Source organism: Apodemus sylvaticus, chromosome 5, assembly GCF_947179515.1.
Source record: "Apodemus sylvaticus chromosome 5, mApoSyl1.1, whole genome shotgun sequence".
Taxonomy (NCBI): domain Eukaryota; kingdom Metazoa; phylum Chordata; class Mammalia; order Rodentia; family Muridae; genus Apodemus; species Apodemus sylvaticus.
The window spans coordinates 163,728,342-163,744,628 of record NC_067476.1 but is presented as its reverse complement, the minus strand read 5'-3'; the positions used below and the strand labels follow the sequence as shown (position 1 = coordinate 163,744,628).

The following is a 16,287-nucleotide window of genomic DNA, read 5'->3' as shown; positions in this document are numbered from 1 at the left end:
GGAAGCCTGGGGTCCTTCTGAGCAGGTGAGGGCCAAACACTGGGATCATTACTGATCATGGATCAGATGCTGGGATCTTTATTGATCATGGATCAGATGCTGGGATCTTTATTGATCATGGATCAGATGCTGGGATCTTTATTGATCATGGATCAGATGCTGGGATCTTTATTGATCATGGATCAGATACTGGGGTTATTATTAGATCGTGGGTCAGATGCTGAGATCATTATTGATTATGGATCAGATGTTGGGATCATTATTGGATCATGGGTCAGATGCTGAGATCATTGTACTCCTTAAGGCATTTGCTTTTCTGCCTTCAGATCAGATTCCCACCTCCTCCTGAAACCTGTCCTACTATCCAGACCCCAGTGCCCCTCAGTCGATGTGGTCCTTCATCCTCATGAAATTCTCAGGATGCATACACAGAAGCAGCTGAGGAAGGAAGAGGCATGGTCTGCCATGTGGGATTAGAGGCTCAGCTAGTGCTCAGTAGCTTCACCAGGAGAGCAGGTCTGTCTGCTGGCTGGGCCTTGTCTCTGAGGGAGGAGGACCATAGTTCCAGGCAACGAAAGCCCTGTTTAATTCCAAAGTTCACTACTTGCTGAACTCTGGTTCTTGAACCTACTTGTTCCCTAAGGAGTCCAGTTTCCTGACATACCCAGAGAGACAGACAGACCCAGAGAGACAGTGATCTGTTTCCAACAGCCCCAGTGCTGATGGGCAAATGGAGCTGGACTTAGAAGCATGTTAGAGAGTCTGTACCATATTCAAAAAAGGCAGCAAGGAGCACACCACTCTTTGTACAGAACGGAACTGCTTAACCCTCCCCCCTTCCCTATCCCTCCCTCCTCCTCCCCCCCCAAACAGCTAAGTACTGAGGAAAGCCTGTACACTTCTGAGAGGAACAGGCCTGCAGGTTTTGGGAAACTACAGGCAGGCAGCTAGCATGGCGTCCATTGCCCAAGGACTGTAGAGCTGGGTCCCATGGGCACATCTTCAGGTTCTTTCTTAAACAGTTTGCCCTCCTCACTTTAAACTCTGACAGGACCCTTTCTAGAGCAGGAGGAATGAACTGGAGCAGCTCCTGCAGCAGAAATCTGCCTCACAGGTTCCTGAGAACCCAGGCCTCCACACAGCCTCCTGGCTTGACTCCCTCCACTTCCCGTGCTCAGATTTTGTTTTAATTTTGATTTTTGAGATAGGGTATTGCTATGTATCCTTGTGCTTGAGATTCAACTGCCCTCAAGGCAACCCTGACAGTTTTGGCCAGGATCAGAGGGCCCACCAGGATACCCATTTGTGTTGTGAATTAGTTCCAAAGGTCAAGGAAAAATGCCATTAAAACCCAGTGGGAGGGCATGGGGAGGGTTGAAATGTTTTCTGGTGTCAATCACAGCTGCTTGACGTCTGTAGGATAATGCTGCAATGGTCTAGGTCAGGTCCCAGGCCACAGGGTGGGTTGGGTAGGCCTATTTTATACCACTCAGAACATGTTCTAGTCCTGCCCCACAACAGGAACAGGTCAGTGAGTCTCTTGGGGAGCCACAAGGCCTAGGAGACAGAACTGCATTCAGGTGTGCAAGAAAGAACATCCAGCCTCCTGACCAGAGCCAGCTGCCCTGCTACATGGTCCTAGAGCCTGGCTCTCTAGCCTGTGCCTGACGATACCCTGAAGCTGAGCAGCCCAACCACAGACCAGCCTCAGTTCTTCCTTCTTCCTTCCTTCTTGGGAACTGAGCCCAGTAATGTCCAGCACGGATGGCCTTCAGTGTCACCATAGTGGTACCTTCACCGATGTGGGCCCTAGCAGAGATTCTTTGGGACATGATTCAAGTTACAACACAGCAGGAGCCAATAGGTAGGACCCAAGCCACTGATGGTGCGGCAGTGACAACTCTCTATGCTGTCACTAGGATCACTCTGTTCCTGAGTTGGTTATTATACCACGGTCCGGGATTCTGCTGGGATTAACTAGCACATTCCCCTTGGCAACTAGGAAAGCCAGACAGATAAGGCAAGTGGAGGGGAGCCCTTTCCACCCCAGGCCCATGAGAGGTGTGGGTTGTGATGGAATCCAGAGGCAGCTGTGGGGAGTCAGATAGCACTGGGGAAGATGAAACCAAGCGAGGAGCCTGCCTGCCTTCTCTGGGTGGGGGGTGGGGGGGCTCGCTGGCGTTTATCCAGAAGCCCAGAGAGAATAAGAACAGTGGTTAACATCTCAGCACAGGATGCGACAGAACAGAAGTTAATGGGGCTGTTCCAGCCCAGCGGTCACTCAAAAGGCAGAGACTGTATGGTAAGGGTTTACAGCTTGCCCTCCCTGTGTCCCAACTTGTCCTAGCAGGGGAGTCTAAAAAGAAGTCCAGCTTGAGGCCCTGACTTGCTGGCCTTAGGAGTCATCTTCAACATTTGTGGACCGAGGTAGGAATTTGTGAGGTTGTATCCAGATCCTTCCAGTTTGTTTTTCTCTTCCTATTATGAAGGTCCCTAGTGTACTGGTTAGGCATAGCTCAAGGATCAGCAGTGGCCATGCCCTGGGACCAGCAAGACCAGATCTGGAATCCAGTCTCTGCCTCTCTCTTTAAGGTACACTGAGATAACACAATGGTGGCTCTGTGTGTGTGTGTGTGTGTGTGCATGTACACATGACTATAGTTGTACTTATTTGTGCTGATATAATCTTGAGATGATGCAATTGTCCTGGCTCAGGGTGGGTCCTAAATATCACGATAAATGCTACTAGAAAGCAGATATTCAGAGAAAAAGGTGGTGTGAAGACCAAGGCAAGACTGAAGGGATATGGTTGTGAGCCAGGGACGCTTGAGTCCATCATTCCTGTAAGAAATGGAAGGAGCCTCCTAAAGCCCCTGAAGGGAACGTGGCTCTGAGGGACACCATGGAATTTGGATCTCTGGTCTCTGGGACCATAAGAGAATATATCTCACAGCTGTGAGTCATCAGTGTCACCAAGCCATGGGTTATGACAGCCACAGATCTCAGGCATGCTCTAGAGGCTTTGGGAGGCTTTGGGCTCTCACAGCAGGCACAAACTTGTTTGAGGTTAGAGCAGTTTAAAGCGTGGACATCTACCCCTGGTGATTTTCTTTAGAAGCTCAGTGAGCACTGCCTGGATGATCTGCCACAAACACAGGTATTTTTAATACATTATATGGCTCCTTTTAAACAAGCTGTCAGGAAAATTAATTGCAGGAAGTTTAACAGGCGCTAACGTGCCTAAGAGCCCTGCAATTACCCGCTTCCAGTGTTCAGGCTCATTTGACAGCCTGGGGGCCCTAGGAGTGCTTAGGGCTCCAGAAATGCTTTCTTCTGCTAGGGGTGTGACCCTGGTGACCCCACATCACTGCTCCAGCATCTGAGTAATTTGGGAGCCTCTAAGGTGCAGAGTCCAGACAACCCTCCCCTGCTTTGATCAGAAATGCAGTATCCAAATCAGAATCTGGTACAAGGCATATCACCATCTTCATCTCCTGGAATTTAGTTCAGCCCTAACGAGGGAAGGCCCTTTAGGGGTGCAGTCCACCTCAGCGAAATGGATTCTGAAGTTAGGCAAAATCTTGGGTCTCAAACTTGTTTGAGGTCGTAGGGACAGAGGAGGCTTTCGGGGTGGTCATTCTGTTCCTGTCCCCAAAAGTACATCAGCTGGTACAGAGACTATAGCTAGGCCCCTGCTTCAAGCTTCTTCCTCAGTTTTTCCTTACTCTTCATCTAAGGGGCACTGGTGTCTTACTCCTGACCTGCTGCCTTAGGAGGACTCCCCTGGGGACCATGCAGGGGTGGAATGGCCTTTAAAGCTGGCTTCATAGCATTCTGAATGCTTTTCCTGAGTGTAGTGCTGGGCTCCAGGATTATCAGTAGAACAGGAGATTATGAGGCAATGTCAGAGCTCTCAGACTGAAGGTAGCCCAGACAAGGAAATTTCAGGTAGCCGAGCCTGAGGATCCTCGGGGTGGGAAGAGTCCTGCTCACCTTGTTTTGTGTTTTCAAAGGTGTCTGGCAGAGGCCAGCAGCTGCGGTCCTGCAATGAGCTGGACCCAGGGTCCCAGAGGCAGGTCCTAGAGGGCTATCAGCCAGGCAGAATGGCTTCTCCTCTCCCCAAGGCCATAAATTAGACTCTGGACAGTTGCTTCCTACTGTGTAGATCCCGCTTGCAGCAGACAGGTTTATAAATGAGCTAGTCCCACCTGGATCCAGACCAGCTAGAAGGTCCGGATACCGGCTCCTCGGCTTCCCAAATGACATGACCCAGATGTGCTTTGCAGCATTCTCACGAACTCTCAGGGGCTGGGGATGTGTGGTTCTACTGAACTCTTAGAAACTGTGTGCTGGACCGATGTCTGACTGTGAGCATTTAGTCCTAACAGTTCCCAGGGAGAGATTATTCCCAAACAGCTCCAGGGCTCTCTGAACCTTGAGGGGCTGTAAGTGTAGTGTCTTTAAAGAGAAGAACCGATGTTGAGTTACAAGAAAACAAAGCTCTCCAAAGAATGCTCTTAACCTTTAAATACACCAAAGGAGAGATACTGGGATTTACAATAAATTCACCTTTTTGCAGACAACTGGCTAAACATGTCGAAATCCAAACAATTCTGCTCCTTTTATAAGCCTTAGTGTGAGAGTTGCTGCACATTTGTCAAAGAAGTCCCTTTGTTATGTCCTCTTTACAACATTGTTGTACTAATTCCTTCAAGCCAAAGTTTTGCATCTCTGCTGCCTGGGATATTTGTCCATGTAGGCAGTGTTTAAAGTCTGGAGAAGGCTTTTGTTTGAGATACTAGACAAGATCTGCTGCTCTAAACACCCATAAACCATCACCAGGTGCTTAGGCCCCCTGTCCTGGCAGGCTGTGGACCATTCCCAGCACCACAGGCTCTTCACCAGCCCTCTGTTTGGGGATACTTTTGTGTCAGAGTCTTTGGCAGCTGAAGTCTCTGTCAGGACAGCTCCTTAAGCTGACAGGGCTGAGTTCATGGACTGGGCTGTGAATCCACACAGGGCTTCTCTGTGGATTCTCTGCTTTGTGTAGGCTTAGGTGCAGACAGAACTCAGAAGACTCCTTAGAGAGTAAAACTAGAGGGGAGGGGCTATTATCACACTGATCTTTCAACAGAGGATTGATTACCTACTTGGACCTTACCCTAACAAGTTTAAGCAAGCATATACATATATGTAAGCATATATATGCAAGCATATATATATATATATATATATATATATACATGAGACAATCTAAAGTTACTATTGAAGGATACAGAACTATCATTCTTTCCAAAGGAAAAGACGATCATTAGATCCATCCATGGGATTGTTACAGTCACAATGAAGGCATATATATATATATTCATTGAATGATATATATATATATATATATATATATATATATAGTGTGTGTGTGTGTATAGCTGTAATGTGTCATCTACAGTATTTATCATTAACTTAAAAACAATCAAATACACAGAGAAATAGAAAAAGGTGACCACTGACAAGAACTGACAAGAAGACATGTCACTTGGAACTGACCCCAAGGACAAGAACTGACAAGAAGACATGTCACTTGGAGCTGATCCCAAGGTAGACCAAGGTAGAAGTGGGAGGCACTTATGGGCCTCACCACCAGCAGGTCTTTGCCAGATTCTGGAAGCTTGGGGGAAGTGCAAGGACAGCCCTTCTAGAGCATTTACCACAGCACCAAATAGAGAGGTGACCCTGAAAATCCAGCAAAGATTAGATGAAAGACTGTGACGTACCTGGATACAGAATGGAGAAAAGGAGCCCAAGAAACTGATGATCATGAGAAGAAATCTTAGAGGAGATAGAAACACTCACCGAATCTATGTCTGACCCATCATGAGTCCTGGGATTGTCTTCAAATGGTACATGCGTGTAACACACAATAAAGGGTCTGAGAACTGAACCACAGCCATGAGCCAAGACTAAGCTGATCCAGGGAAGAACTGGGGACTTAGTAGCAGAGCTGATGTCGGCACCATCATCAACAGATGGTACAACCGAAGGTGCAGCTCACTGCCTGCCCACCTTGAGAAAACACCAGCATTCTCCAGGGGATTAACATAATCCAAAATACCACAACAAAGTTAAAAATGCTCAGGAAACAATCTAAAGTTACTACTGAAAGAGCCAGTTATATCATTCCCTCCAAAGGAAAAGACAATCATTAGATCCATACATGTGATTGTTACAGTCACAATGAAGGCCCATTGAGAAAAAACAAACAACAGCAAACCCCAACTCCTTCTGGCCACAAGCTTGGGATCTCTGGCCTGGGCGAACACCTAAAATTCCTGATGGGCCTGATCAATCGCCTGCCCAAGGGACCACCGTTAGGAAGGTGGGCTCACCTTAAACTGTGCTAAAGGATAGAGGGAATAATTTTTCCCTTTAGAGAGATACTGTAATTTTCCTTTCCAGAATTGCATGGATCCCATAACCCACCATAAGGTCCAGCTGTATGATCTCGGTTTCCTGAAGCTTCAAATCAAGATTCTTCCCAGCCCCCTTTCCTTTTTCTGTCTCTTTTGGATGCTGGCCAGAACCAAAGCTTCCTTTTACACGCACACACACACACACACACACACACACACACACACACAGAGAGAGAGAGAGAGAGAGAGAGAGAGAGAGAGAGAGAGAGAGAGCTATGTGCCCATGTGTCTGCCACTTGTCTGGCTCCCCTGAAGGCTTAAATGGCTTTTTCCCCCTCTGTTTTCTCCAGGCATCTGCTGAGATTGACATTGGGCCTGCCCTGGGAGTTTTTCTCTTTAAACTTTAATGGAATCATCCTTGAGCTTCTAGTTGAATCTGAATCCATTCTTAAATTCTTTTGTTAGTGAGACCAAGAATCCCCTGTATCATCTGGTGATCACAGAGAAACCTAAAAGGATGACCTGAAAGAAGCAAATGCCAAGGCTTTAATGGGGAGTGAAGCAGGCATGGTGGTATCCCAACACTTGAGATGCTGGGGCAGGAGTATGCTCATTTGGGGATAGCCTGGGCTATACAGTAAGATCTTAGGTCAAGACAAAAACAACAACAAAAAAGCCAGCAGTGTGACCACATTGCCCTAGGTAAAGAACTGTCTGCAATGAATGGGAAGAAAAGAGCTCATAAAAGAAAAAGACTGTATTAGAAGACCAACAGAAACTTAGTGGTTCGAGACCAGCAACAACCATCAGCCCTTACAGAATAATCTGTTGGTAACAACATTCTGCCGCTTTACATTACATTACATTACATTCTTGTGCAATATCTACCAATATAATCTATTACCTTGGGTATAAAACAGTCTCTAACAAATTAAATTTATATCCTGTGAGCATATCCGTCAAAGACAATATGGTTGGGTTAGAAATGGAGGTAGCACAACAAATTCTAGAGAGATATCCAAGCATCTAGGAAGTAGAAACACTTCTAAATAACCCATGAGCGAAATAAGAAAATATTTGAACAAGAAATGATACATTCTCCAGAGAGAGAGAGAGAGAGAGAGAGAGAGAGAGAGAGAGAGAGAGAGAGATGCCACTAAAGCAGTATTTAGGAGAAATTTTGGAGCATTAATTGTTTATATGATAAATAATGAAGTTCATGCTGGATGCTGTGGCCTGCGCCTTTAACCTAGGACTGGGGAGGCAGAGGCAGGTGGACCTCTGTGATTTTAAGGTCAGCTTGGTCTACAGAGTAAGTTCCAGGACAGCCAGGACTACACAGAAAAGCCATGTCCCAATAACTAATAATAATAATAATAATAATAATAATAATTAATAATAATGACGACGACAACGGTGAAATTCTTAAACCAACAATAAATGTAAGATTTTATCATAAGAAATCTAGACTAATAAACTGGGAGTGTGGGGTTTATAATGTAATACCAGGTTAAAGCTGGACGATTGTTACAAACTCAAGATCAGCCTGGGTTACAGAGTGAGACCCTATCTCAGAAAAACAAAACAAGAAAAGCACTCAGTCAGTCTAGGGAAAGAAGAACAAATTAAACTCAAAGGAAACAGACTTAGGAAATGAAAACATTAATATAAATTAAATTAAAGACACAATAGAGAAACTCAGGGAGGCTGGAAGTGTTATGTGCATGAGCATTTGCCTGAGTGCATACCTAGGCGCCCTACGCATGCAGTAGCTGAGGGGACCAGGAGGCTGCCAGATGCCCTAGGACTGAGTAACAGACAGCTGTGAGCTGCCCTGTGGGTGCACGTCAGGTCTCTGTTTGCTCCCTCCCGGCCCCAGTCTAAGCCACTCTTCTGGAATAATGGAATAAGGCAGCTGTTTCCTCATTGCGCTTACTGTTCCCTACATTGTTTCCTGAAAGGCAGAAAGACAGATCTGTACTCTTAAAACATTACGCCTCCATACGGTTCTGCTGGGAAGCTTGGCACTGTTCATTTCCTGGAGTAAGAGCCACATCGTCGTCGTCTGTCCACTAATGCTTGTGGCTCCAGCCGCCCCAGCTCTCTCCCAGTTCCTCAGGCTCACACAGCACAGGTCTGTCCCAGAGCCTCTGCTTGTCCCTCCCTCTTTCCTGAGATGCACAGGACTCTCTGGGGGCCTGAGAGAGACCTTTGACCTACCAAACTGTGTCTGCAATCTTAAGGCCTCTACATTCTCAGAGGAAGATTCCTCAGAGCAAGCTGCTGTTGGAGAGACCTGTCCTGGACTCTCTGCCTCAGACAGCAAGTATCTCTCAAAGGAGGTAGTCAGGTGCTGGCCAGCTGGCCAGATTCCTGACCTAGTGTCCTGCGAACTGTGGGGGTGTTAAAGACGGATGATGGAAGCACTCTAAGGCTCTGGGAGAGAAAGCAGTCTGGGGTAATAGTGTCTTGTGCTCCTGCTGTTCTACAAAGAGGCTTCGCCTGCCGATGATTCTTTGTTGTTCCCTGGAGTGGAAGGAATCATGCAGGTTGTGAATTGAGAGCTACTCCAGGCTCTGGCAGTTGCAAGCATCTAATATGAATTAACTCATCTGCGGTTGGCAGGTGAGGAAGCTGTGTCCTGAGACTTGTGGCAGGACATCTATAGAGCTGAGATTTGAACCCAGCCCTGGACTGCTGCACTGGGATGGCCCCAAACTGTCTATTCCTGAATGATGGCTCAGGTTTTGGTTGGTTAACATCTAAACCAGCCCTGGAACAGGTGTCTGGCTTAAAGAGTGCAGTTTCAATTTAGCCAGTTTGACTGTGATGGTCTGTATATGCTCAACTTAAGGAATGGCACTATTAGAAGGTGAGGCCTTGTTGAAGTAGGTGTGTCACTGTGGGTGTGGGCTTTAAGACCCTCATCCTAGCTGCCTGGAAGTCAAAATTCTGCTAGCTGCCTTCAGATGAAGATGCAGAACTCTCAGCTCATGTTCCCGCCTTGATGATAATGGACTGAACCTCTGAACCTGTAAGCCAGTCCCAGTTAAATGTTGTCCTTAAAAGAGTTGCCTTGGTTATGGTGTCTGTTCACAGCAGTAAAACCCTAAGACACTGACCAACAGCTTGACCTGTTCTAGATTACTTCTGAAAGCTGTGATAAAACACTGATAGCAACTTGGGGAGGGAGGGGTTTGAGAATTTCTCCTCCTTTTAAACACAAACAGCTAGAAAAATCTTGCAAGGTTATATAATTATAGCTTTGGAAATGCAGATGGACAGACTTCAACATTGGTGCATGGTCAGGAACACTGACAGTGCCCTCCATGCCAGCCTGGGCCAATATTTACGTGTGACCATGAGGGCATCTCTGTCACATTATCAGACTTGATCAGCCAGAGTTTCTGCCTCCTAGTACAACATATCACGATGATGACACGAGGTTCTGCTCAGAGGACAATCCCCACTGTCCTTGGTACTGCAGGGCTCCAGATGAGTCTTCAGAAAGTATCATTCTGAGGGCGAGACCTGGGAGCCCAGCACTTGGCTACCATAGGAGCTACATGTACAGCCCCCAAGCTCCTGATGAACAGGCTCTTCCTCCAGGGCCCTTGCCAGCTCTGGGCTCCCCTGTCCCCTTTTCTTCACCTATTTTGCAGAGAAACTGATCCTAATCCCCAGGAGAAGCACCAGCAGTCAGCTGCATACATTGAACACGTACCCCGGGCTCCGGCTCTCTCATGTCTTGTTGGCTTAAATAGGTGGTCCTGCCCCTGTTGCTTTCTGAGAAGCAAGGGCCCAGTGCTGACTCCACCTAAATTGCCTGCATGTCCCCACTCTCCATGTCCTATCTTGCTAGGCCAGGCTAGTCACAAGACCAGATCACCCTGTTCCCAAGGCGAGGCCTACCTCCTCCTGGAAGACTATTTCAGTCTCCTTCATTCTCCATAGCTTTAGAGTCTTGGTCATTATGCTCAATCATGGCCTACCATCTCGACACCAGATTTCATAAGCCAAGTTCCACCCCACCCACCCTGGGCCCTCTCTGACCAGGTGTGTGTGTGTGTGTGTGTGTAGACATGTACAACTATGCCCAGGAATATATAGCATGTTGTGCTTTTAAAAGCTTTGATCAGGGGCTGGGGAGATGGCTAGGTATTAAAGAGTACTTTCCCCTCTTCCAGAGAAATGGAATTTGGTTCCTAGCACCTATATGAGGCAGCTCACAGCTCTGAAACTCGAGCCCCAGAATATGGCTACACACAACCCCCCCCCCCACACACACACAACCTCCCTCCCTCCTTCCCTCCTTCCTTCTCTCTCTCTCCCTCTCTCTCTCTCTCTCTCTCTCTCTCTCTCACAAGTTAAAAAATAAATAAAATAAAAACTTCAATCATCAGGTTGGTGAAAATTCTCCCTGTGAAACATGACAAGCTGTATTTGACACCGGGATCCAAAATAGACTGAGGGAACTGAACTCCACGCATATACCTGTCTGTGAGATTGCACACACACAGTAATTTAAAAAAAAAATCATACGTATATACCTTCACTCAAGTGTGTGCCCGAGTGTGTGCATACACAGTAACTTAAAAAATTCAAACTTTGTTCATTAAACACTGCAAGCATATATAAAGGAGATCAACATTCAATATTCACTATTGTTTCTCTCACACACACCTGTGGCCTTTCTCCCAGACTGTGTTTCTGTAAACTCTATTGAAGCCAAGGCTTCTCCTTCCCTATCATGCCCAGCAGCTGCTCAACATGTCAGACACCTTGCTTTTGGTCTGCTGTAGACTTCAGGCACCACCTCTCCCTGTGTTAGCCTCTCCTGCCTCTGGGAGGGAGTTATCCAGGGCTGCTACTGCTGCTGGGTCTCACTGCAAGAGGAATGCTTTCATTTTTATTGGAAAAGAGGCTTTCCAAGGGAAACTCAGCAGACGATGCTGGGGGGACAGACTCAGTCCTCGAGCTCACCTGTTTCTCATTATGCATTAGTACATATGATCTGGACATGAGAACACAGGACCTGTCTGAGCTGGGACACAAGCTCCAAGGTTAGCAACAGAGTACTAGAAGACCCAAAGTCAGAGCAAGAAGCTGGCCTGGGTAGCGACAGAGATGCATGTGGCTCAGGGACAATACTGGGGAACCCTTGGACACCATGAAGTCTCTGAGTCTCCAGCTCTTTCTCCTGTCCACTGGTATCAGAGCCAGATCTCGAGTCTTTGGAAGGAGCTGGGCATCAGGGTTCACCTACTGTTTTTTGTTTCCCACCACCTGCCTGGTTCTACCCTGCACTGCTATGCCCCAAACACCCTGCCTCTAAACTGTTCTCAGTTGCTTAGAAGTTTACCACCTAACTCTCAGCTCGTTTTTGAATAACTTCTGTTTACAAGTGCCTGAGCTGAAATCCTTAAAGTGTGTAGAGTAGCAGTCCTCACGGAAGGCACTAAGGCAGAGGGATATCCCTGTTTTGGAAAGAGGCCAGCACTTGAATACTTCCAAATATGGCCATGAAGATGCAAGAGCCATGGCATAGCCAGCCCTGACTGGAGGGCACAAGGAGAACGGAAGGTAGCCACTCTCTTTTGCTTGGTGTACCCAGACATCTTGGTGGGTACCTCAAAACTCATGATCCCAGCAACAAAACACATCTTTAGATAGCAGACAGTGGTTTAGGAGGGGTGGGAGTGTCCATGCCTCTACCGAGGAATGGCCTCATCAACTACCCAGAACAGCTTGTGTTCCCAGTCAGAGAGGCCTGGTCAGCTGTTAAAATGAGACGGACGAACAGCACACTGTAATCAGTCACTCCAAGAATGAGGCTGAGTCTTCTAAGGGAAAATGGAAGCTCTGTTCTCCAGGGGCACAAAGGCCACCAGCGGGCACTTAGTAAACACTCAGCCAACTCTGCAATAGCTACCGAAGGGAGCCTCGCCCAGGATGGGTGCTCAAAAAGCATCGCTGATGGACAGTGACCAGGACCCTGTCAAATGGACCCAGAAGCTGCCAAGCAATGACAAGCCCCAGACAAGAGAGCTTTGGGGGGGATGAGACACCCTGCCATACGTGGATCCGGCTCTGGGGCTCCAACAGGGTTTCTGCAGGAATCTCAGAAAGGGTTTTGTCTAGTGGATGAGGATGAGTTGTGCTTGCCTCTGGCCCAGGTCCTACAGCTGAAGGGGCTGGGAACAGTGGGGACTGGAAAGCCCCCTTTCCTACAAAGCCCATCAAAGACAGGAGCTTGAAGGGAGAAGCCTTTTGCCTCAAAGGAAGCAAGGAGCCATTTAAATCCTACTGCTTGTCACGTGGAACACCCAATGAATGTGTGCTTGCCTTAATGCAGACATTGGGCCTTGCTAGAAATGCCAGGCACTGAGTCAGCTCTGCTAAGGAGTGACAGCACAGGGGGACCTGATATAGGGACACTGGGAGCACACGTGTATTATTTCTGGCTCTGTGGCCCACCTCAGAGATGAACTTTGAGTTGCCTGACATCTGAATGTGGATTTCATTCAGCATTTCTGATTTCTGGGTGTCACCTGGACATACCATGTGACCACACAATCTTGTTGTGATTATCTGGGAATCTATAGATGGCTTGGTGAGGAAAGCGATAGAAAGATGGCCCTGCCAGCTTCCCTGAAGGACACTCTAACAGGGCAGAGCCCCGGACAGATCCTCTCGTTCTCTGCTTTTCTTGCCCACCCTGTGCCCAGGATGTAGAGTCAAGAAATTATTCAAAAATCCTCTCTCTCTCTCTCTCTCTCTCTCTCTCTCTCTCTCTCTCTCTCTCTCCCTCTCTCTCTCTCTCTCATTGCCGTTGACTTCCAGAGTCTCACAAGTTTGAGACCCAAGCTTGCCTCAAACTTGTAATCCTCCAGCCTCAGCCTCTAGAGTGTTGGCACAACCATGCCTGGCTTAAAATATCACTTCTGCTCTGGCTGCCCCTGTGGACACCCCCTTCCCACCTCAAGGTCCTTTCCTCATGAGGTCCCTGCAAAGTTGAGTTACTCTGCTCATATCTTCAGAGGAGGGCTCCCATCTGGTTCCCTGGTACTATGCTCAGACCCACAGAGGACTGTGGTCCATCATCCCAATCTTTTTTAACCTCATCATACCCTTCCACACCAAGACACTCCATATCGCTCTGCAGAAATAGCATCACCAGCAGCAGAAAGGGCCTAGAGTGCTTTGGACTGGGGGCCCACAAACCCCTCTCAGAGCCCCCCTGACCATGTTGTGATCACCTCCCTTTGCAGATGGAGAAAGTGTAACCCAACTAAGAACAAGTCCAAGATTAAAACTCCAGCTCCTGGGTTTGGGTCCAGGAGAGGCAGCCAGAAGACATTGGGGAGCCAGCCCAGGAGGTCAGGGATTCCTGTACCCTCTTGAAAGGCTGATGGCAGCCCTCTTCCCTAAGAGTGCCTGCAGGCTTACAATAAATAGAAGTCACTGACTGGGGCTCACCAGGAGGGGAGGAAGCAGGGTGGGGCAGGTGACTGGGAGTGAAAGGCTGAGGAAGAAGAGTTGATGGCTGTGCCCTGCCCCTTCCCAGCCTCCTAAGAGCAACCTTGCAGAGTGCTCTTCATAAGTTGTTCAATGTCGCTGAGACCTACATTGGGACAAGGGAGAAGAAAAAAGTGCTTCGGAGGCACGGTTCTTTCCACAAGACAACACTGCTGTGTCTCTGCAGGTGGTGCCTTGAGTCACAGGGGCTTCTGAGGTGACACTGCTAAAAGTCTCTGTGTGACTCCAATGAAAAGAAACAGCCAGATGGGAAACCAGCTGCCCTGGTGTGCCCTCTAATGTGCCATAGTACAGAGAGTCCCCACTTAGATGCTCTTACCTGGATGACGACCTTGACGGTGGCTGTGTCCACAGTGGGTGTGCACACCAGGCCACCAGGGTGCTGGCCATCGGCACTGCGGTTCTGCAGGCCCATGGTGAAAAGCATTGGTACAGCCAGCAGCGCCGAAGCTAGCCATATGGCACTGATGAATTTCTTGGTGCGGCTACGGGACATGAGGGTCTTGGCCTTGAAGGGATGGCAGATGGCTAAGTAGCGCTCCACACTCAGGCTGGCTACATTGAGGGCTGTGGCATAGGTGCAGGCATCACGCAGGAAATAGTAGCCACGGCAGCCAGCATCCCCAAAGGCCCAGGGATGGTGCACCCAGATGAAGTTGTACAGCTCCACGGGCATGGCCAACAGCAGGATGAGCAGGTCAGACAGTGCCAGGCTGCCTAGGTGGTAATGCACAGTGCTCTGCAGGCTCTGCATTGACTTCTTGCGCGCTAGAGTGAAGGCTGTCACGGAGTTGCCCATAGTGCCCACCACAAAGAGTGCCAGGTATACAGCAGTCACCAGCACCTTGGAATAAATGTCAGTGTTCACGTCCAGGTCGCTGTTGGGCGCTGCCAGGACGGATTCCGAGGTATTGCTAGAACCATTGCCCAAGCTGAGAGCCAGGAGCATCGCCTCCAGTCCGGACTGTGGCTGCAGAAAGGGCTGGGAACCCGGTTCACCAGAGGCGCCCTGCGGCGCGGAGCTGTTGAGGTGCATGGTGGGCGCTGGGTACGCGGCTTTGTCCTGAACCTTTGCAGGTGAGAGTTCCTCCAGGAGCAGATGAGGAGGCACTCAGAGGAGAGGGCGCGGAAGCTAAGGGGGGCGTGCCGTCCAGCAGCGAAGCGCGCTATCCAGGGGATCCTGGGAGCTCTGGGGCTCGCGACGTGCCGACTCAGGATTTCACTCTTTTTTTCTCCTCCAGAGTCTGGAATCTGCGTTCCGGTTCCGCTCTTCCTCCGCACACCCCTGGCCCGGAGCCTTCCTAGATCTGGGCTGCTACCGACCTCCAGATTCTGTGGTTGGTTCTCTGCACTCCTGGGTGGCAGCAATGTCCTCAGGACCGCGACCCTGCTGGCTTGTGCTTCGTTGGGCGAGCCTGTGGCGCAGAGCAGAGCGCACGCACGGCTGCCCAGCGTGCTCACCCTCGTTCTGTTCTCCCTCTTCTGCTTGGAGCTCTTCCCGCACCCGACTTCGCACACCTCCTGCTGCGCTGGAGCCTGCCGGGCTCCTCGCGCTTCCACTGAGCTGGCGGCTGCGCGGGCGCGCCCAGCAGTGGAGGAGGGTGGGTGTTGGAGAGTCAGAGACGCCACAGCCACTGTCCCCTCCCTACCCGGATACTGGCAGACGGTTGCCCCTGCACGTTCCCGGGGACCACCTGGGCTAAGATGAGTAGCCCAAGAATCAGGATTCCCTACAGGGCGAGGGAGAATGAGGGGATATTGGATCTTTCCTTTCAACCTCTCCTGGACAGCACAGTCTTATCTTTCCCAATCGTTGGTCCCAACTTCTCCCACCCCAAAAAGGAAGCTACCTTAGTCGCCTTCAGCTCCCTTAGGGACACAAGGGTATACTCCAATGGGAAGGCGGAGAAGGAGGCAGCACCCTGCTGATAGGGCAGGGCCTTTGTACAGCTGCCTCAGCCTCCTCCCTCTGGGTGCCTGCGGGGTGCCAGAAGCACCCAGGGGGTCCTCTAGCCTGTGAAGGGTCGGGTGAAGGAAAGCATAGAGCAGGAAGGCAGAGCAGCCCATCTCTCCAAGCAGACGGGGCAATCCCACGGTTTTATGCTGCCTTTGGGTATGATGGGCCCCTCTGCCCTCTTGTAGTCACCTGGATTTGATCACTAGCAGTGACACTTAGAGTTGGTGCCCTGTCCTGTTTCAGAGAGGCACGGCAGGTTTGTGGGTGACAAAGAGCCACCTCTGTCCTTGCAGAAAACCCTGCAGGCCCAGCTCAGCTTTTCCCAGGGGACCCTGCCCCAGTCAGGGATCCAGGAACAAAGGTCTTTTCATCTTGTTCTTGACA

General features: G+C 49.3%; 1 protein-coding gene across 1 annotated transcript in view; it reads right to left on the bottom strand.

Moving 5' to 3' along the window:
- Window positions 1-14,982, bottom strand: part of Ntsr1 (neurotensin receptor 1) — a 44,746-nt gene extending 29,764 nt beyond the window's left edge. The window contains exon 1 of the mRNA XM_052181601.1: window positions 14,266-14,982. Within this exon, the coding sequence (XP_052037561.1) occupies window positions 14,266-14,982 (717 nt within the window). The remainder of the gene's footprint in view (window positions 1-14,265) is intronic.
- Window positions 14,983-16,287: the final 1,305 nt, after the last annotated feature.